The sequence below is a fragment of the Excalfactoria chinensis genome, chromosome 1 (assembly GCF_039878825.1).
Source record: "Excalfactoria chinensis isolate bCotChi1 chromosome 1, bCotChi1.hap2, whole genome shotgun sequence".
Lineage (NCBI taxonomy): Eukaryota > Metazoa > Chordata > Aves > Galliformes > Phasianidae > Excalfactoria > Excalfactoria chinensis.
Genome location: NC_092825.1, coordinates 155189928 through 155213558, shown reverse-complemented (window position 1 = coordinate 155213558; position 23631 = coordinate 155189928). Strand labels below are relative to the sequence as shown.

Genomic DNA, 23631 nt, shown 5'->3' with positions numbered 1-23631 from the left:
CAACTTTCCACTAAGGCACCAGCCACTGAAAAAGGATGACACATTCTAAAGTATTTCCTTCTCCCTTAAATATACTCAGACAGTTATAAGTCTTCCTAGAGTCATAATAATTTCATTAGCTCTTTGCTAATATACACAGAAGTAGCAAATTACAACGGAAAGCAAACGTAGGAGCAATGGACAAGGCCCAGCACACCGTTGCAGCAGTTCACTGTTATGAAACTGAAGAATGGGCAGTCACAGTCTACATATAGGAGATTTTGTTGTTTTTTTCCCCCTGCTGTAACAAAAATAGATAAACAGCTGCTCAGCTTGAAAAACTGTTACTGATTTTCTTTCCCATGACACAATATACTCTGCTTATTCCTCAGCAAACAAGACTTGTAAGTCACATTGGTCACCAGATGGCTTACTGTTACTGTTCCCTGAGTAGAACTTTTCTACCACCTTTATCGAAAAAACAAGGAATTCACTAAACAACAATAAACAAAAGACATTTAACTGGTTGAAATTAACACTCATGTTGTCCTCAACTCTATTCCTTCCAGCTCTTGCAAATCCTGTCCAACTTTGAGATTTAACATTGCTGCTTACATACTGCTCAAAGAAGCGGTTCGGAGGAAGATTTGTAGTACATTTTTATGAAGGAAGATTTCATTTTGGAAAGGAATATTCTGAAGGACAGAATAAGTAAATACAATGCTGCAAAGAAGTACATATCTGACAATAAACATCAGGTTTGGGCTGAAAGCAGCAGCATTATTTTATTTATACCAACTGTTGACATACAGCAAAAGATGGCTAATGGAACAAAGATTAGGCCTTGCACCCACTTGAGTCAGTAGCTAGCAAGAATCCTATTCTTTTCTTGTATTTCTTCTCTCTGCATCTCCATTTCTACTCATTTTTAACCCCATTAAACATCAGCAGTCACCAACAAAACCAGTGCTACCTGGAAAGCATTATCCATTTCCCAAAACAGCCACACACAACAAGCATTCACACAGGCTTTTCTGGACATCATAACTGCAATAGCACAGAATTGACACTGCAGAGCATCTGCTCTTTTTCCTTCACTTCCTTTACAAAAAATATTGCCTCTCCAATTCAATACACTTATGGTTAAGTTTCTCAGGTAGCATAGCTATTTGGGACATTATCAATCACATTTTGATGGCCTTTAAAATAAAAAGACATGACCCCAACAACCTTAAAATAAATATAGGGTAGATTTAGGCTAGATATTAGGAATAATTTCTTGACTGTGAGGGTGGTGAGACACTAGAACAGGTTGCCCAGAGAGGCTGTGGATGCCCCTCCCTGGAAGCATTTGAGGCCAGGCTGGATGGGGCTGTGAGCAACCTGGCCTAGAGGGAGGGATCCCTGCCTACAGCAGGGGGTTGGAACTACGCAATCTTAAAGGTTCCTTCCAACCCAAACCATTCTATGACATCAAAGATGAGAAGCACATATCAATTAAACTTCCTTTTACTGTCCCGACTTGGTAGGACAAACAGAAAAGAAACTGTGAAATGCCAAAGAATCAGTGACCTCCTTCCTTCTTCAATATAGGACAAATCTACTGGAAATTTACTGCGCTTTCTGTCTCTCAGAGCAATTTCAGATAGACTTTCACAAAGGTTTCTTTTTAGAGAAAATTTTGAAATCTTACCAGGTTAATGACTGCTTAAACATGCTATTCATCAGCAGGCAAACAGCTCAAGACCTCAGTGCTTAACCTGGACAACAGACTGTCTTAATTGATTCTACACAAAGTTCCTCCTCATACTCACTCCCTTGCTATTGCTGCACAACACATCTTTACTCCTCCCTCCACCCAGAAAAGTTACGAGCCTTGTTGTATATGAGATGCCTAACTTTCTCTTGAGCTCAATCCTGCTCTTTCAGGAGGAAAGTACTACCTCTCCTCAACAGCAACAACAAAAATCAGTTCTACATCTACCACCTCCCTACCACAAATGTCACTGAAAGAACGTGACAAGATGCAGCCAAAACATACCTAAGAGCACACCCCCAGAACTCCAGAGGATTTCTGTCCATATCTGTAATTGTGGGTCTGATGCAGAAATTAGGAATAACATATAAATTAAGAATATAAATTCTGCTCTGGAAAGGAAAAAAAATGGGACATACAACAGTGAAACAAATTGCATAACTGTTTAACACCTCGGTTCCCAAAGTTCAGATTCCAAAGTAACTCTTAAATCAGTCATTTAATTTGTACGGCACAGGCTCTTGTATTTCCTGTAGTGATTTCTGCCCTCACCTCATAACCTGTTTTTGGCTGAAATATCGTGCATCTGGCTAATTTACAACTTCCAGATGGCAAGCAGTGTTGATCTAGATCTTGAAAGACTAACAGACAGAAAAGTCACCATTCTTAATGTTAACTTAACCATTAGAATAAAACTGTTGGTGATAAAAAGTGATTTATTGTTTGAATTTGTTGTTCAGCCTCCAGCCGCTGCTTGTCCACACATTTCTCCTTTCTAAGTAACCTCCCTGGTTATCATTCTGCCCCAAAATCCTCCAAAAATCAGTACCTGAACTGTACCAGAATCACCAGGAAACCAATGGAGTTTGGTTTCCAATGGAGCAGAGGCCTTTCTCTAAGCAGCACTCTAGTGCTCTCATCTTCCCATATAGCTTTTCATTTCCTAATATTTTCAAGAAGAACGTCATCAGAAAGCCATGACCTCCCAGCCATCAGTCCCCAGTAGAGCAAATCCCCATTTCTTCTCAGAAATGAGGGTCTTCCCTGCTTTTCACCCAAAAGCACGCACTGAGGGACAATATGACAATAAGCTAAGCCAACCCAACCACAGCCTGGATCAACAAAGGCAGTCCACTTCCCTCTATCATCTCCCTTCCTTTTCCCCTCTCACCTCACACTTCAGCCAATGAGCCCTTCAAGAAAGCAATTACATTTCTGTCTTTTCACTTCCTGAGCCACATGAGCCAAGCAGCATCACACAGGGAAGTAGTGGGAGCGCACTGGACGTCAGACTGTTGGTTTTGGCAACAGCTCGCAGTGAATTAGTTCTGTTATTCTGTAATACTGCATCTTAACACACTCACTACTCATCTACAATCAGTAAAACGTCTGCTCCATTATTTTCTTAGTTTTAGTGCTCGATTTTGGCTGTACTTTAAGTAACCAACTTAAACATCCAGAGACCGCACCAACAGCACACTTGGGAACTACAGAAGAGCAAATCTGCAGCAAAATTGAGCTGTGATTTTGCTAAGGCTCTCCTGAGTCAGTGTAAAGAACTGAAACTATACTCTCTTCCAGCAGCTGTACTGTATGTGGGCTTGCACTTCTCAGAAAGCTCCTTCAGCAAAGCACAAGGCACAATGCTTTCTCAGTTTGCAAGACGCATGGAAACTAATGTGGTCATCTTTTCCTTAATGTTTTGGAGGAGAAAACAGAACACATCACATAACTGTATCTACCAATCTCAAAAAAGCGCTTGACATGACTGATATTCTATAAACTCACACTGTCCAGCACTTATGGTATATTTCTGTCTCCTAATGCTTAAATATCTTTTCTGTTGTTTGTCTGGCAAGTATTGTGCTAAGCAACAGTAAAAAGCAGTTCATGTTGCTTGTATTATTCAAGTCTGAAGCCTTGTCTTATTTACTGACATTCCCCAAATATTTCCAGTCTTACAGAAAAATGGCAGCAGAGCAACACATCTCAGGTTTAATTTTACCTTTTATTTTTTTAAATGAATCTGATGATTCCCACAGAACCTACTGATTTAATATAGTTATCTATGGCAGATGGTATTCAGATCTGGCTTGGTTACTAGACTGAAGGGTATATCATCACGACTGTCCTCAGACAAACATATTTACACACAAGCTTTCAGAAAAGGCGACAGCATTAGTGTCATCACTTCCACTCTCTCCAGGGAGTCCAAACAAATTTCAAGTGCTCTGTGATCTAAAGAAAGCCTCGATTTCTTACTATTTGTCATTGGCAGCTTTTACATCTATTACATATTACTTTTAATTACAACATTCATTTCAACATTGAGCTCAGATAGGGCTCTGCTGATTCATTAGTGAGCCATAACTTCTTGGCTGTCAAACACCTCCAAAATGACCTAATTTTTATTTAAATAGATTACTTTCAGCTTTTATTCAACACTGGAATGACAGCTCTTTAGTAATACCAAACTACATATCCCTGGCATACAAAGCCATCTACTTGACCATGATACATGGTCAACACACAAACACTGGTCTCTCTCCTAGCAACTGCTGATTTTCGTTTCCTAAGTTAGTCTACTTCTGGCAGCACGATAGGATCTCAAATGCATTTATGTCAGATAGGATGTGACACCTTTGTTAAAACAACAATCACATTCTATAGATCAGGTAATATTTTAGTGCCTGTGCATGCAGACCTCTAAAAACAAGGGTTTAATTTCTATGTTACAGATTAATCTACTGTCCTCATTCATCCACTGCTCTATTAATTCAGAGTTTATAATTCCAAGTCACTAATTACACAAATAAATTGTCTCCCCTTTAAAATAAAAAAAGTTATACTTGGGAATTTTAGCATTGCACCACTTGATTTATTCAAACAAGTTTCAGTAACATCAGATCTTCCAGGCTGCACCAGAAGGGGAGATACAGGAAAGAAGGGGACAAACTCTTTAGCAGGGTCTGTGGTGACAGAACAAAGAGAAATAGCTTCAAGCTCAAAGAGGGTAGATTTAGGTTAGATAAAAGGCAAAAATCTTTTACAGTGAGGGTGGTGAGGCACTGAAACAGATTACATAGTGATGTGGTTGACATCCCATTCCTGGAGACTTTCAAAGCGAGGCTGGATAAGGTCCTGGGCAACCTGATCTAGTTGTAGATGTCCCTGTTCACTGCAGGGGATTTGGACTAGATGATCCCCAGAGGACCCTTCTATCTCTAAGGATTCTATGATCTTCTCAAACATAGGGCTTTCTAACTGCATCCATGCAGCCCTGACACCAAGGGCTGATTTTAAGTGAATAATACACAGATGTATACAAAACAACAGAAGTTTGTTTTCATGACCTTTGTAGAGGTGCGTTGATAACCAGGTTATGGTAGAAGAGAGAGAATGTGCATGAACACATTCAATATTAAATGGTGTTTTCTGAAGATTTACCCACTGCAATGAGACAAGATCATCAGTGGTTTTCTTTGGCTACAAGTCTCACAGACATTAAGTTACAAAGTTATTTCATAACAGTCTACACTTATTTTCTCAACCCTGAAAACTTACTGCCAGGGAACAAGTGATCCTGTATAATTTGCATCAGCTGCAAGCTCTTGGAGGTATCTAAATGTTAAAAGCAAAAAGCTCCAAAAATAATAGAAGTGCCTTCCTAATTCTTAAACGGTTCATAACTAGGTCTCCCTGATTATGAAGGGCTGATTCATAGAACGGTTTGGGTTAGAAGAGACCTTAAAGATCATCTAGTTCCAATCCTCAGTACTTCAGATTCTGTCTATTATCCCTAAAGTGTTCGCTGAACAGAATAGCAAGTCTTACCTGCTGGGTTTTTCTAAACTCTTCAAGTAGTTTTAAGGCCATATCGTAATCTTTAAGTAAGTGGTATGCAATTGCATATCCAATCCAGGAAGCACGTTGTGTGGGGCGCAGCTGAAGTAACTGGTATCTTGTCTCCTTGAATAAAAAAAGAAAGACATTAAAAATAAAAAAAAGGTTAAATTACTACATTATTACCATCATCTATCATATAAATTTGCATTTTAAACATAGCAGTCATGGTACAACAACAACAAAAAAACCAACTATTTTGGCACATAAAGTGTCATTTTAAGAAGCATCACTTAGGCCTTCTTACATCCAAAGACAGAACACTGCAATCTCAGGTGTGTTCATTAAGAAACAGGAGCTTGCTGCCTCTGGAAAAGCTACTGCCCTTTGAAATAACATGACTAGCACAAATTTATCCAGACTTTCAGGGTAACTTGGAATTATTTCTGTGTGATTCTGTGATGTTGTTTTTTGCAAGAGCCCTTTTTGTAGGGCAGGGATCCCTGATCCAACAAACCCCAATGAAAAACTACAAGCGATAACAATTAAAGAAACAAAAGTCTCCAAACTTATCAGAGGTATTTTATTTTTCTTGCACCATTTTTACCAACTCAGTGGAGTAAGAATGTATTTCTCATAAAAAACACCCTCAGAACCTGTAACCAAAACACTGCTTGTAGTACCTTCCAAGAACACAATAAATACATGTTAAGCTTTAAGTCTTATACTTTTTATTTTCGTAAAAAATAGTGGATAGCTTGAATGTTAAATGGTGATGAGTCAAGCTTTAAAGAGTAACTGTACTTCTGGGGGGTGTGATCTCAATAGCAGAACAGAGCTCTACTGTGTAAGAACTTAAAACACCTCCTACTTTGAAATACCAAAAGCAAGTAACAACAGAATTATTACCAATACAAGAATTTTTAATGGAACATAACCAGAGAACACAAACAGCAACAAATAGGAGTTTAAACAGAATACTTACCCTGTATCCTTCCAAATCCCTCATTTGAATCTGCAACAGAGAGAGATCTCTCAGGATCTGCAGATTATCCTTATCTAACTTGAGTGCATTCCGGTAGCACTTGATGGCTTCATCATATTTCTTATCAGAACGCTGCAAAAGACCATAGACGTGCCAACCTAATGCATGTTAAGGAAGACACTTCCAAAATTTACACCAAGTAACTACAGTGCATTTGTGTCACAGAACAAATAACTCTGCAGCTTCCATGAAGATCAGTACCCTCATAAATTAAGATTACTGCAATCAGACTTTACTGTCAGAATGTAAGCATTAAATGCTCCTAAATATGTAACACGCATCATAAAATCTTCCATTAAATCACATTCATAACATTCCTCCCCACCGAACTTTGCTATACAAACTAAACAATTCAAAGTCTTAAAGGCATCCTAGAGATGTATTGTTTAAAAGCATACTACTGTAACCAAAAATAGGATTTTTCACCCCAAGAATTATCCCATTCGACAAATACAACTGGTGTGCAAGCTCTACTCTTCCACACCTGCCAACCTGCAACCTCAGTGTCCATATTTTATGGTAAGGGCTAAATACAGAGCTACACTTGATTGATTAATTATTGATTAATAAGAGGAAATCTGAACATTTGTGGGCACCTTAGCATTTATCAGATTCTCAGACTTCCAGCATTTCACATTTCAACAGACTTCTCTCCCAAAGCATCCGTTTAAATTTTTTCTTAGGAAAAAAGAAAAGAAAAACAGCAATTGAAAAACTGGAAAGATTTCAAAACATGAAACCAAGTGGCACCATGGCAACACATTATATGTGTGTTATACAACAGTTTCCTAGAGTTATATTATTAAAGATATTGCTTGATATACTATTTGCTACTTCAGGTTACTAGGAGCTCACTGGGGCAGCATCTCCTGCAGTCGTAACTCTGAACGTACTCAAATCAAAAGTGGCTCATAAGTTTTCTCATGAGGCTCTTCTGAACCAGCTAAATCCAGTTGGGAAGATCTATAGGCATCCTTAACCCATTTTCAGTTAAAAAGACATAAAAATAGCTCACAGAGGAAAAAAAACATTTAAGATTCCTCATTATACTGAGGTGAAAATGAAGCAACCATTCCCTCTAAAGATGCAAGTGTTTTGCAACTATTAAGTTGAGAAAGCATTGCAAGAAAAGTAAAAGGATTAGCTTGGACAAATAAGTAGAAAGGTAAGTTCCTCCTTGCTTAGAAAGGCTGAAGGCCTTAAGTTCTAGACATCAAGGCCAAAAGCCAGTTTTTAACTATGAATCTCAAAGGACAAGTCTCCAACCAAAAGCAAAGTGTTGTAGTAATAAACAGTCTGAAGGAAGCAGGTAACACACAAGCAAGAGACCCTGCTTTCTGTCTCTACTGGAACACCAGCCACTGACAAACTTAATATTCATCTTTGAGACTGCTAGCAGAGCTGCTGTTGCTGCCATAGGACTAAAGGGAACACAGAAGTTTTAGATACAGTTAGAGCAGCTGGCCTAATGCTGCAGCTGTCTATCAATTCTACCTTGTCTATTAGAGACAAGCATTGAGGACACCGATCAGAGTTAAATGTAGCACCAACACATACCAGCCTCAAGAGCAAACTATAGATAATTGAGATTCTAGCCCAGAGCAAGACCATTCAGTGCAAAGGAAAGTGCAGTTTAACAAAGATAAGGCTTCAAGTAATTTATTGGGTATCACTATTATTCCCAGACCCAAGCTGTATTCTGCTTTAAATCTTCATTAACCACATTCCTTACCAAACGAGTAAAGAAAGGCAAAAATACCTTTGGAAATAGGTCTGCACAGTGGCAGAAAGCATAAGAAACTACAACAGCCGACACAAGCCAATAAAACACAACACTACTAACATACCATAGCAGACCAGTAGGACCACTCTTGAATGTGTTTCTACAGTGCACTGAAACTGTAACACGTTGCTTCCTGAAACGCTAAATATAAAAGTAAGCTCTGACCAAACCATGATTCAAATTATATTCAAAATGGGTCAGAGCTCACCCGTAGCATGGCAGGAAAAGTTCCACATTTCTGAACAGTTCACAGTTTTATTTTCCTCCAAACCTCAAAGTGGGAAACTGTGAAACTGCAGAGGAATTAAAACTTTCTCCTATCATTCCATAAACAAATCAGAACTCCAAGGTGACCGGTCATACTTTAATCATCATCTGCCATGTGCCTTTTGAAAAGTACAAAGAACAAAACACATCAAAAGCGCTTTCAAACATTACTGCAAGAAACTAAAACATCGATAGGTTGCTCCTCCTTGAAATCAGCTACCAGAAGGACATGACTTTAGTGACTAGTCCCAGCTTCCCTGTCTAATCAAACTGACAGGCATTAAGCTGTCAATGCTTCATTCCAAAGGCAATGTAAATATTAGTTTAGAGAACTTCCCAAGCTCTGCTTAGGTGGTACTGAGCATCAATTTGTTATCGAGCTTCCACCAGAACATCAGGACTGGTCATGAGCCCCTACAAATTATGCAGAACAAATCTTTATTATTAGAAAGCTAAGCCTCAATCTGAGTTTCTCATGAGACAGAATACGTATTCCCTTCTCTTAACTCTTCCTACGCACTGAAGACTCAACATCAGAGGAAACGGGTATTTAGGCAGCAACGTTGTGATCGGCATCTGCTCTTAAAATATGGTACTAAAAGACATTTGTTATTTCTTAAGAATATTGTAAGATGACAACTGAAATACTGTGCCAAACTTTCCATGTCTGCTGGAAGCTAATTAGTTATCGGTAAGCTTCTGCTCAGTAGAAATGTAATTCTGCAGACAGATCGCTCAAGACATGAAGGGACTCTCTGCAATACCACAATACAGCTGAGTGCAAGAGGTGGTACGCTTTGTGAGTGATAATTCTATGGTTACAGCCTTAAGAATAAAAGTGGAACAAAAGGGAATGCATACCTAAGAGGGTTCAGATGGGTCTACACTACTTGAAGCCAGAACACGCACACACGAAATCTTGTCATTTTATGTTAAGAGAAGTTCTAGAAGTCAGTAAAACAGCGAGAAACTCACAAGAACTCATTGTGGAAGTTGTTTGGTTTTTGTACAAGTACTTTTCCAGGAGGCATCTCTTTGGCTCCAACCCCTGAAATAAAACCGAATTCTTGCAGTGAGCCCTCCCAGCACTTGAAAACGAGGGTTCTAGATAGTTTAAAGACAGCCTCGCAGGTAAGTATTGAGGTTGCTGATAAATCCCACGCTGGAATTTTTACTAGAAGAACAAAAAAACTTCCCTAACTCACCCAGATTATTTTGCTCACCTATTTAACCCGTGAGAATTCCTCCACAGAAGAAAGCTGCTTTGGTATTTCATAGGTGTTCAACCCTTAAGATCAGGAAGCTACAAGTCGTATTTGCTTGCTCTATAGGTTTCTCTCTAGAAACTGATGACTTCTCTGTGCTTAGAGGTGTTTGTTCGGTTATGTTTTGCCCATAACCTCCTGCTTCCTGGGAGTTTAATACAGGAGTAAACAGCAACTGAACTGTGATAACCAGACAGCATTTCATTCAAGTATGATACCTAAGGACAATTTTATCTTATGTTAAAAAAGAGATGATTGGAAACTCAGGATCCCCGAGTAAACTTGATATGTATGCAAATGTATACAGCAAATCTGAAGTAGCCACCTGCCTGTGGCATGACAAACAAAAGACAGCTACTCCCAAAGCTCTTGGCTAGTTGGCATGTCTCAAAATTACAGACTTTTGGAAGATAAGCTTAGAAGAGAATCATCATCATATCATAGTATCATAGTATCGTGCGAGTTGGAAGGGACCTTAGAGATCATCGAGTCCAACTCCCGGGATTCGAGCCCTCTGTGTAGCAGAGCAGCACTTGTACCACTTGCGCCACAGGGGGGATTCAAACCCCGGGCCTCTGGTGTTGCAAGCAGCACCTCATACCACTGCGCCACCAGGGGCACACAAGAATGGCAGACATCAAGCCAGTAGACCTAAATGAATACTCAAAGTTCAGGTTTTCAAATAACAAAAATAGATATTTTCATAGTACTTCTAAGACAAGATTTCTCACGCTCTCATTAAGGAAGATATGAACTCCAGCTGCATTTTACACATCATTTTCTGCAGAAAGCAAGCACCAGTCTGTGTGTAAGAAACTTAAACATAAAAGGCATTTAATTTCTCTTAAAGATTCTGTATGATTGTATAAATGAAACTGAAGTCTCATTTGAAGCATTTGATCACAAATTAATAATCATACCTCATTTCCAACTTCCTTTTATATACAGACCACATTAGATACTTCAAAAGTAAAGGCTGATGCAGCAACGAGATCATACACACAAGCGAGAAGAAAGCAAAAGAGATCAGGTTTTGTATTACAAAGGATACAGACGTGACTCTTTACATCATTACGGAGTCCTTTACGAACAAATTCATATGCTTCTTCCTTCTTCCCTAAACAGTTCAAAGTCAATCCTTTCATAGCCAGCGTCTCTGTAAGAAATATCATATACTTATGCTCTTGATTTCCCATATGCCAGTTTCACAATGCAGATATCCTTTGAAGTTGCTACACAGTTAAGTTCTCCATTAAATGATAAATTTAGATCAGGATAGCTGCCTAGCACAGCTGAAGACTGTTATAGAGAGGCATTTCCTTTCTTGAAGCTGAGCTTAAAGTCCTTTGCAGAGTATCATACAGATGTGACTAACACAGACAACACAAACTTTATTAACAAAAGAACCATTTAACTAAGAGAGGTAACAAGTAGCTGAAGCAGTTTAAAAGTGCATTTCATTATATATAAAGGTTCCACGAAGGCAGAACATCAAATTATTTAAGTTGTGTCACACTGTAAGAAACAAAAATCTTTGTCACAGTCTATTTACTTCAGATTGCTTCAAAATCATTAGTCAAGAGACCCATATTTCCTGCTACAGCACTTGGGGGATACAAGTCTCTCAGAGGAGGGTTTTAGTCAGTACTCTGAGAAGCAAAAGATTTCAAATACACTGATATGACTATCACTCTTCTTCCTCCACCCATCAAGTAGCACTGAACAACAAGCTGCATGTAAGCATGTGCTGTGCCAGAAAGCTGTTGTAGATTCGTGGGTGGCTTTTTTTAATCATCTTCTCTACTAAATAATAGACTACTTATTTTTGCCCGCTGCCAGAAGACTGTTAGTCTCATTTTCAAACAAGTATTCCATATTCCTTCAAACTACAAACTGTATTAAAGGAAAGGGCTCGTGATCAACGCCAGCTGTAACACTCACTTTAACTTAATTGGTAGACCTGTCTCTAGGTGTACTTTTAGAGGAAAAAAGCGAATAATTATTCAAGGTGAACTTTCTTTTTTAATGCCCTATACCCATACTTTAATCACTGAAAGACAGAATGATACTGTTCAGTAATATAAGGAAGGCTGAAAAAGCACATCTCCATCGTGTGAATCACAGAATGGTTTGGGTTGGAAGGGACCTTTAAGATCACACAGTTCCAACCCCCTGCTATAGGCAGGGATACCTCCCTCTTTATCAGGTTGCTCAAAGCCCCATCCAGCTGGGCCTTGAATGCTTCCAGGGAGGGGGCATCCACAGGATTTGAGGAATGAGGATTGGGCAACCTGTTCCAGTGTCTCCGTGGCCCTCCTCTGCACCTGCTCCAACAGTAGGGCTCCAAAACTGGACACAGTACTACAGGTGGGGTCTCACGAGGAGAAGCTACTGCTACCTGCCCACACCAGGGAGATACCTGTCCAGCCACAGCAATGCATATGTTTGTCACGTCACTCAATATTTTATAATCCCTCATCTCCGATGCTAAGTGTGACAACAGTGCAGCTTCCTATCAGATCATTTCACTGGCTTAGTTCTGCTTCAGCTGTTCATTTCAGGCTTTGCTCCCAAGCTCCAAAGCCACTCATGGCTCAGAGCCCATGCAGTACACAGACTGCCAAGGCAGCTGGCTGTTCTGAAAAAGTTTAAGACAGCAAGAGCAGAAATGATACAGAAACACGTACTGAGAGGTTATAAAAACACAAGTGCTAGCAGAGACAAGTGATTAGGTCTCAGAGGCAGAGAGGCCACTCCACAATTTTGAGGCAACTAAAAACCTGTTCTTTTATCTCCAGGAAAGTAATAAAGGATAACCAAGAAACACCAGGCACAGACAAAAGAATGATTAGTCAAACGTTTTGCCAAGATTTGATGAGGTCAAATAGCAAAATAATTATGACTCAGTACATGCACACTACGTTATGTTGCTCCAACAGCAGACAGACAAAAAAATCCCTATATCAAAAGTATTCCTTGAGCCATGCAACAGAAATCCTGCAATGCAACAGGACTCAAGTATCTTACTGAGGATTAAGTTCTGAGAGATGTAAATAGAACCAGCGTTTTCCTGTCCTGTTTCCTGCAGTATTTATCAGAACAGGCCAGTCTTAAGACCAAGTCTTAGCATCAAGCACTTAAGTCTGTTCGTCTGAAGTAGCAATTTGATCTGCAGTACAAAAAAATGCCAAATATCCAGTCGACAAAAAAAAGTAAGATTTAACTCCTTGGCAAAACAATTTTGTGTAATGTTCAAAAGGCAGATCTTGCAATTAAATAGAGATGTAAGAAAAAAACCCCAACAGAACATATTCATATTCTAATCTGAAAATCTAGAAAGGCAAATTAAGAGGAAGCTTCACTCAAGTGTGTTTCTACTGAACCACTTGATCCTCACGCCACTGAATGTTGCTGACTATAAGCTAGTGTGGAAATTTGGTGTGAATGTGCTACAGCTGAAAAAAAGCAAGAATATTGTTCAGTTGCAACAACGGAATCAAATTCAGTGACAGGCTGAATTCCGTCTCAACAGCACAGAATAGAATGACTACAAGTCGGGACAAGAAAAGAAAAACAAAAACCAGTTACCTCCATGTTCAGCAAATTTGGGGTTAGAAAGGATCATCTTGCAGAACTTGAGTCCATTTTTGTACTGCTTTTGTTCGTAGCATTTCTGGAAGGAAAAAAATAAAGAGGTAAATTACACACTGAAGGGCATTTAAATAGTATCTTAACGTACTACTACAAATGCAGTAGTAAGTTCAGTGAGGTAATGAGGTCACAAACAAGTTCTACTTGAATATGACTATCCACAACACACTACGTTCTTTTTCCAGGATTCAGAACAATATCTGCCTTCATTTACATGCAGCCAATGCTCTGCCTCATGGTCTCCACTGAAACTGAACTGCTGGTACCCAGTTAGCTATTCCTTTTCGACAGAACCAGGAAAGGCAAAGAGGAGTGCTTGCACTTTGATGAAGAAATTCTTAAAATGGAGAGCCAAGTTCCAGATCTTGACTGCACAGAACTTCTGAGAAGAGTCACAGGCAAAGAATCCAAACACTCCTTTCAACATTTTATTTCCCCAGCTTAGCAATCTCTCTGAGTGAGATCTCAGACAGAAACCCTTGGTTGTCACTGATGTAGACTTTGGGGAAGAAGAGAGAAAACCATGCAGCGGAACAGACCCGCTGTCACCCCTAAAGAGGGGCATAAAGAGAACTTACCTAGGGATTAAAAATGTAACCATTAGTTGGAATAACACAACTAAAGGCTACTTTAATTTTTTGTAGGGTACTTTGTAACCTACAATTACCTAAACTGACAAATAATGCTGCTCCAATGCGGGAATGGGAAAAAATATACAACTTCAGTCCCTCTTCTTCTTTGCAAGGACGCTGCCTCACAATAATGAGTCAATGAGATTTTAGTCATTTAGATCACTATAGCTGATCGCTGCGTAAGCTGGATAAAGGCATGCTTATATCAGTAAGCATGAAAGTGAATTAAGGTCAGCTAAGTTATATCCATGATTTCTTAAGTTGGAAGAAAAAACCTAACAGGCTCAACTTGGCACCATTCTGTTAATAAGGTCTATTGTCCTGCTCCAATTTAGACAGCTGTTCCAAGGAGAAGTTATGTAATATCAGTTACATACTTCAGATCTTTAACTGTCTGTAAGAGACCCCTCCCATTTCATCAGCCTTCCAGCACAAAAAGGGGGGCAAAATCTATGTAAAGTAAATGCAATGTGCAGTAACTCCCTTGGTGTCACAATCCACCATACTGCTTCTCAGGGTACTTATACAAGCAATGAAGAACGATGCCTAAGCTCACTTTGGGTTATGAGCTGAGACACTAAACACAAGTCCTCCCCCAGTCTGTGGGAAGGGGCTTCACTGCAATCAGCTTTTAGGCTTAGCTGTCTGAAATTCAAGACACTGTAGTTGACCACAGTTAAGTGGAAACTAGAATAACTTTGATAGGCAGAAACCTTCGGAGGCCACCTAAATTGCAAGGGTGGGCTCACTTGGCATTCAATCAGCTTCTTCTGCCTGGCTGACTTCTAGCAGGATGGCCACAGAGTTCCCATCAGAGGTTAATGATTATACAATTATTATAAGCAATTAGCATTTAAACAACAGCAAAAAACACTCTGAGATCTTTTAAGCTAAAAACCAGTTTCCAGATCGTTATTTGAAATAACCCAGCCTGCAGCAAACTTTGAAATCCCCTCATGGGACTTCTTTTTTTTCCCCTTCTTCTTTCTCAACATAAAATGCTTAGTGTCATTTTTAAAGACTCATAAGAAAATAACAGCAACACTTTAAATATGCTTTATACATTTATTCGGCTATTCCTAGAAACAGAGCAGAACACTGAACATTCATCCACGATACCACAACAACTCTTACAACATTAAATAAAATGTCAAATATACAGTAACGCTTAAATACTAAACAGGAGCTATTTGAGCCAAGGGTGCCTTTAAAACAGATTAACTTCTTGAAATAAATATCTATTATCCTCGTTCTGATGTTTGCATTATTTCCCCCCCCCCCCCCCCTCCTACAGAGCTCAGGCATAGAACAAGAACTGAAGCCAGATAATCAGAGCCAAATCACACAGTTCTGGAAGACAGACAAGATCACGTTTTCCAAAGGATGGATAGAAGTTAATGCTTTCCCCCAGTAGGGAAGCATAAGCTCATCATTCCCAGATGTTAGGCTTATAGAATCATAGAAAAGATTAGGTTGGAAAAGACCTCAGAGATCACCCAGTTTGAACCCCCTGCCATGGGCAGGGCTGCTCTGGGCCCCATTCAACCTGGCCTTGATTGGCCCCAAGGATGGGGTGTCCACAACCTCTCTAGTCAATGTCACCACCACGATTTTTTTCTTAACATCTAAAATAAATCGGCCTGCTTATAGTTCAAAGTCATTACCTCCTGCCCCGTCACTATGGGACCCTGTAAAAAGTCAGCCCTCTCCTGTTTGTAAGCTTCCTTCCAGTACTGGAAGGTCACACTGAGGTATCACTTGAGCCTTCTCTTCATCAAGCTAAACAAGATCAACCACCTCAGACTTTCTTCATAGAGAGTAAGTTTGAGGTGCTTCAGCAGTTGGATCATCGTGTTGGAGTGGGCCCTCCTCTCGACCCACTCCAACAACACCCCCATCCCTCCCATGCTGGGGGCACAATACTCCAGATAAAGTCTCATGAGGGCAGTGTAGAGGGGGACAATCCCCTCCCTCTCCCTGCTGGCTCCTCTTTTGATCCAGCCCAGAATACAGTTGAACTTCCAGGTTGCAAGCACACACTGCTGGCTCATGTCCAGCCTTTCATCCATGAGAACTCCCAAATCCTTCTACACAGGGTTGCTTTCAAGTTCTCCTCCCAGTCTGCACATTTATCTGGGATTGCTTCGACTCAGGTGCAACACTTTGTACTTGGGTTTGTCAAACCTCACTAGATTATTGCATGCCCATATTACAAGCCTGTCTAGGTCCCTCTGGGTGGTGTACTTCCCTTCTAGTGTGTCAACTGCAACACTCATTGCCAACAACCCCCAGATAAATATAACTTATTTACAAACACATATGTAAAATATAAGAGGAAAAAAAGACCTTATTCAGCAATCCAAGTTACTTAAAGCTTTTCAACACATACAGATATACCAAAAGCCCTGCAGATTTAGTTACATTGACAAGCCTGAGGCTTTAAAGTATCCAACCTTTGTGAATGAACTGCTTTTAGACTTCCACTTCTGAGAGCTGTGAATGAGCACACCATGCTCCACCTGGAACTTGTTTACAGGACACAGTATCAGATGGCATCAAACTCCAGTCTTATCTCATTTCCTACTACAGATGGGAATTTCATAGATGAGAAACCTGATGTCTCCACGTTCAAGTCCTGTACTTCCCAGGGCAAATATAGCTGAAGCATGTTCATTAGGATGCCTCCCATTAGCTTAAGTCTTTTGATATATTGAAAGCTCACCAGCCTGATGTGCTGTGCTTAATGTGAGGCTTCCATCACCTGTTCATGGCAGTGATTTCCTGTTAATAACTAAAGCCAAATCACAAATATTTACACGCCTGGAAACCTCAAAGGGAGATTCTGGCAAGGCCAAAATGTTATCCAGAACTTCTGCTACCAGATGCTCCTTCAAGGATGTTACCTCCTCTGCCAACTCTCTCATTCTGGTTTAATTCCTTCGTCAGCACTAACTCAGATATAACCCACTTGCAGAATTTGCTATGCAGCCAGACCAGACAGCACTGTGCGCTTCCAGCTAAATACCAAGTGCCACTACCTTGAGGCTGAATCGCACAGCACCCAGGAAATAACTGGACATTTAAAGATGAGAGAAAGCTATTAACAAGGATACAACAATGTAGGGCAAGAGATTAATACCGTATTACATCGCTTTGCTTCTTTGACTCAAGGCATTAACATTTATAAATTCTGTTTTAATTATTGTATTATAGCATCTTTTTTTAAAGACAAAACCTTCCCACTCCATCAACAGCCAAAATCCCATATATTGCTCATTATTAACAGAATCACGGATCTGAACAACTCACTAAGGCTACTTGTAAAGCAGCAACTTCATGTATTACCCATATACACATATAACACACTACTTCCTCTCCCCCCCCCCCCCACAAGCACTTCTAGTCTTGTATTGATGGAACAGCTACATTTTGAACATACTGAAGATGAAGCTCAGCACAGCTCAGCAATCTTACAGCTGAAGAACACCTTATTCTGTTCCTCAGGCATTAGCACTTCTGAGAACTGTCTAAGCAAGAAGATGCAGTTGCCATAACCCATTCCTTTCCTTACTCTCTGTCCCAAGGGCCCACGAACATACTAAAGTGATACGACATTACTCTATAAACCATTTTCAAGTGAAGGCCAAATAAACCAGAATATTCCATTCAAGCAACAGCTGCCACATCAAACCAAACAGCAGTTTTAAGAACAGCAACAAGATCCTTAGTTACAAGTAGTTCAATCCAAATGAAACACGCTGACCGGGCTCACGGTGAGCATTTGACATTTTATTTAATAACAACCCCGCAATTCAAAACTTGATTCTGCTGTTTCTTGACAATATCGAGGTGAAGATGTCATGTATCAAAGCTTATGGAAAAAATGCTCAAAGTAATGCTGGAAACATGTCCAAGCCACAGTGGTGGTTAAGACCAATGGTAATTATTCAGCAATAAAGATTTTGAGCAGCATCTTTTCCTGGGAGCTGACAAGTATTTAGTGGCTGTTCACTGTTAACAGGCATTTTTGACCAGAACCAAGCACAGTCATTACAAGGACATCAGTACTCTTCCAGACTGCTATAAGGTCTCCTTGGAGCCTTCTCCAGGCTAGAGCCCCAGCTCCCTCAGCCTGTCCTCATAGGGGAGGTGCTGCAGCCCTCTCATCATCTTCATGGCCCTCCTCTGGAGCACACAGGACCACTTCTGCTTTCTGCACGTAAAAGCAGTTTAACTCAGGAACTGAAAGGAAGATGAAGATAACCTACCCCCAGCCCTCCTTGCCTTAGCTTGGACAGGCCACACTAGTTCATTCCTGCCCACAGCTGTAGGCTTGACAACACAGAAGCTGAGTCAGGCCACAGATGGCAGTGTGCAATAGAACAAGTGGCCAGCATCAGACAGAGTGGAAATATTTGGTCACCGAGGAACTAATGTCACTGTTATATTTTAAGCTTTCACTATCATGATTCTCCATAAACAACAGTATTTTTTCCCCATTTAACCACCTTTTTTCCCCCACTTGAAGTTGCTGTTAAACATCATGTCTTCTCCTGTACAATAACCATAGTGATCATTATTGGTTGTATTCTATGCTGTTGGCAGAACAAAGTTGATACTGCATTTACTATCAGAAAGAACATAAGTAGTAAGAGAACCATGTTTCAGTACTCTGTAAGAACCATCTTTCAACAGCCCTATAAACCACTCCCTTTTAAGCATGACACTACTTAAATAAAGTTGTCTTAACTTATAATGAAGTCACACTCAGTGCAATACACCAATACTCTACACAGCTTGAGTTGTTGGGATCTCTCTCTCTTCAAACAAAGGAGCAGAAACAGGAGAACATCTGGTAGAAAGCTCTTACAACTGCTGTGTGGAGCTACAGCTGCTCAGTTGGGTTGTTAGAGCCGCTCTACGTTTTATGAGCACGGGTATGCCTCCACAAAACAAGCCGCAATAGCAGACTAGAAATTAAACAGGTCATTGCCCTGTCACACATTTTATAATAGTCTTTAATCTGCTCTCTCTGATCCTCCACAAAATGCAATCTGCCACTTCTGGGACAGAACTGCAGCATGACTAGCAAGAACTCAAGGCTGAGCAGGTGCTGCATGAGCCTGTGGGACCACATCCATGAGTAGTTAAGCAAATGAAACCACCAACATCAGCAGCAGTAAGGAAAAAATAAAACATTCAGGCTTTATGTTATGTTTTTAATTAGAAATCCTAAAACAAGCTTAAGGCAATTAGTGGTACAAGCCTAAAACCCTAACCTCATCTCAACGACTTCACTGTGAATCATACACAAACCATAATGGATAAGGGGCCAGAGCAACCAGGCCCACCTGACCCACATCACAGGAGACAAGATACAAGTGGTACACCCCTCCAGAACATTCCACTTACTTGTGGCTTACCCATTCTCTGAGCCAAAGGGTAGATCTTCACACACGAATGTACAAGACTTAACACCTCATGAACCCATGTGTGACCAGCAGGTGTTGCACCTTGTCATGCACTGCAATGGAAACAAGGACTTGAGCAGTGCCACAGCAGCTCCTAGGATTTGCTGGCTTTCAACTGCTGCACAAGGAAACTGGTCTTAACAGAACCCCCTCAGATCCCTACAGATCTCAGCTCTTCAGGGTAATCCAGCTCGCAGACGATAACATGCCTACACTACATCATGGTTTCCTAGTGTCATACATTAATTTACACAATCAGTTTTCTCCACTGTGAGACAATTGAACCCAGAATCCTGAAGTACTCCTGCAGGCCTTCTTATTTCTGCCTTGAATAGCTTAGTACAAATGAACTCACCTTAAACCATAGAATGACCTGGCTTGAAAAGGACCATAATGATCACCTAGTTTCAACCCCCTGCTATGTGCAAGGTCACCAACCACCAGACCAGGCTGCCCAGAGCCACATCCAGCCTGGCCTTGAATACCTGCAGGGATGGGGCATCCACAGCCTCCCTGTGCAACCTGTTCCAGTGTGCCACAAGCCTCCCCTGTCTCAGTTTAAAACCATTCCCCTTCATGCTATCACTATCCACCCTCACAAACAGCTGTTCTCACTCCTGTTTATATGCTCCCTTCTTGCTTCTCTCTCTTTTTTTTTCCCTATTCAATGTAACTGTAAGCAATTAAGAAAAAGTTCCAGCACAAAACACAACAAAATGTTACTCAGAACATTTATTTATCCACACAGGAACATTAAGAAATCCCCATGTGAATAAACAACCAGCATCACTCCAAGTAAGCCTAGCTTATGAGCCTTTCAGGATGGCATCCATCAATTCCTTTTGAGAATTAAACCAGGAATTTGTATTTGGGATACAGACTTCTCCAGACTCAACTTACTCAAGCCACTAACAAGAGAGAAGCATGGCCTTACCTTATAACAGCTTTACTGACTCTGATCAGTAGTCTATGATATATCCATCATCTCAGAAGCCTGCAGTTTGACCAGGAATCCTTGCCACTTCTTCTGAAAGTTAATATCAAGGAAAGAGCCTACATTTTTCCTGTGCCTCCCTTCACAGCAGCACAAGCAACAGCTGCAACACAACTCAATCCTATGAGCTACACCAGGAGCCTGGTCTGGTGGTTGGCAGCCCTGCACATATCAGGGGGGTTGAAACTAGATGACCGCTGTGGTCCTTTTTAACCCAAGCCATTCCTTGATTCTATGAACTTTGCTGGCAGCTCCATTCTTTTCTCTTTGAACGAGACACTCTTTAAGAGACACTTCCAACATCCCATGCTCCAGCAGTGGATTACAATGGCCATCTTATGTTATCCATCCAGTTTAGGAGGCATTAATTAGCACACTATCATAGCTTCCTAATTACCGGGTTTAATGGTTTGTGGTAAATCCCCTGCATCATTACTAGGAAATGAACCAGTTGCACGCCCATAATCCATTATTATTTCACATACTACAGTTCTAGCATTTAATGAATAATAATTAATCTAAATATGCAAGTATTTGTTAGGAGTTATCTTTTATCGCAGGAGGAATATCCTAAGACTGCCATAAAATCCAAGGAGCAAAACATAACACACAGTTGTGCAATTCCTCAAGCAGAGGCACTTCAGACACAATCCGAGTTTTCTTGATGGAAAGAGAGACATGCCTGAATGAGCTGAGCAGTAACAATGCACTGCTACAAAGTAATACAGCTGCGGACTTCTTCCATTTCATTGCTTCAGATCAAACAGGTAGGTGGCTAAATTGTTCTTAGAAAGAAGAACGCCTTGTGTCTGAAGGGGGCCTATAGGACACAGGTCCCTCTAAGGGAAACATGAACAGGTAGCACTTCAATTAAATTTTGCTTGGTGCAATTAAAGCAACAAACCTTCTTGCATCCAACAACTGCAAGGCGAGTATCCACAGATATCACCTGCTGTTTCTCTCATACCTCATGCTTTATGCTAGCTGATATAAGGCAGACAGCAATAACTAGTACGTGACACTTCCCAGTTCAGCAAGTAAACTGTAAAGGTATGGCAACAATCCCACAGCCTTCCTGTAAACCACTTATAAGGACCATGGCAATATCCAGATGAAGCTGATTTGATCCCATAAAGTCAAAACTCAAACCTCGCTCTAAGAGGTGCAATTTATAACGTGGGTTCTCAATCTGAGAACTCTGAAGGTAAACATGACTCTGTGTTAGATACATGAAATAGAAAATGGCTAAGTTCACTGTAACTGAGCTTCAAATGCACATTACTGAACTTCAGTGTTAACAGAAAGTGTTTTTTTTTTTTTCAAGTTATCACACTTGCATGTTTATTTTAGGCTGCATCTGCCCCATTTACTCAAAGTGTCACAGGAGCTGAAGACTGATTCTAAGCGGTAAGAGACACAGCAGAGTTCATGCACTAATTCTTCTTTATGGATGCCTCCCTCTCTTCCCATAAAAGGGAGAGCCAGGAAGCTTTGGAACACTTCCTCCACGCCTTCTGGAGGCTGAGAAGCACAGCACAGAGGAGCCTCAAGTTGCCCAGCCCCTCCCTCCCAGGCAATGTGTTACCTCTAAGTGGAAGAAGAGCACTGTTCCAAGTGTGTAAGCAAGGCTTAAGAGACCAAGTAGCCCTTGAAGTCAGGACAGAGACGAGCCGTGGCGCTACATCTTACAGCAGTACTGAGAAACTAGGACTGTTACCTACATGCTAACATTTCACCTGTGCTGCAATTGCTATTGGTTATGCAATCACATCACACCTAGTTTTCAGGGAGCTTGCTCCAGCACTGCCAGGAATGCAGTGATGGACTCCTAAAGTCATTATCAGGCTTTCCAGATAAGTTACTCGTTTCACAACTGTTAATTCTCTGACAAATGTTTATAAAATCACTTAATACACAAGTAGTTACACTTCCTCTGTTCCAAGTGGTTAAATCAATCACTGTATGCTTCTACGACGTTATTATACAGCCTTCCATAGAAACGATTTCATTTATTTTAATCTCTAAAATGCCCATGGCAGCATCAGCAATTTCAAGGTTTCTAGCGGCGCTGAAAGCTCCTTCCATTACAGAAGAGCACTCAGCACTGCAATCCGTAGCACTGCTATACTGAAATGCACTGCAGCGCCAACAAAAGGGTCAGTTTAGACCACAAAGACTTGACTTTTCCCCATGAAAAAGTTAAAGGTACTTATAAAGAACAGCAAGAAAATGAACTTCGGGAAGTAGTAACATGGAAACCGACAAACTAACAAGGGAAAGCTCAGTAGTTTCCTTGCCTAAGAACTTGTTTAGTTTGTTATTTAATAGATTGAGAGTTTTTCCTGCAGTCCAGTTTTTAAGTTCAGAAGTGACTGCTACTGTGAGCTTGTTTGCTACTAGTAAGAATAATCACTCAACTGTTCTAATATTAGTGACTTATTTTTAGCAGAGAGGAGTGCTAGAATGACTTACTAAGATGCATACCATAGGCATGCAGTAAGCAACAAATCACCCTTAAGCACCATTAAGTCTTTAAAAAAAAAAGAGAGAAGCCCACGAACCACCTAAAACAGGCAAAAGAAAACACTCAGAAACTCGTGCTGAATGGCACCAGTCGCAGAGTATGGAGGCTTACACATCCTGTTTGCTTTGAGATCAGCTTCCTGAGGCTGAAACACACAAAATCACTGCAGTTAACCCAACAGGCTCGAGTAGAACTAAAGAAACTCGCGCTGCCAGCAGGTCGGCTGTGCAGAGCTCTGCCTGCAGAAGGCCAAACGGCACCAGGAGCCTTAACTTTGCTGAGGCCGCAACTCGCTCACCGTCACGCCGAAGCGCTCCTGAGGAAACGGGCTTTCCCCAGGGAACGGAGTGATGTTCCACAAGCCTTAACAGTATAGAAAACAAAAAGCGATTCGGAAGGAAGTTAAACGAGTTGTTTCGTT

The 23631-nt window shown here is 40.7% G+C and overlaps 1 protein-coding gene across 2 annotated transcripts in view; it reads right to left on the bottom strand.

The window, feature by feature from the left end:
- The window catches only part of NAA16 (N-alpha-acetyltransferase 16, NatA auxiliary subunit), a 54348-nt gene that overhangs the window by 29900 nt on the left and 817 nt on the right, over positions 1–23631 (bottom strand). For both annotated transcript variants that reach the window (XM_072358123.1, XM_072358115.1), the window contains exons 2-5: positions 13527–13611; positions 10990–11094; positions 6564–6721; positions 5570–5704 (exon numbers count right to left, since the gene is read on the bottom strand). In XM_072358123.1, coding sequence (XP_072214224.1) covers positions 5570–5704; positions 6564–6721; positions 10990–11094; positions 13527–13611 — 483 coding nt within the window. The remainder of the gene's footprint in view (positions 1–5569; positions 5705–6563; positions 6722–10989; positions 11095–13526; positions 13612–23631) is intronic.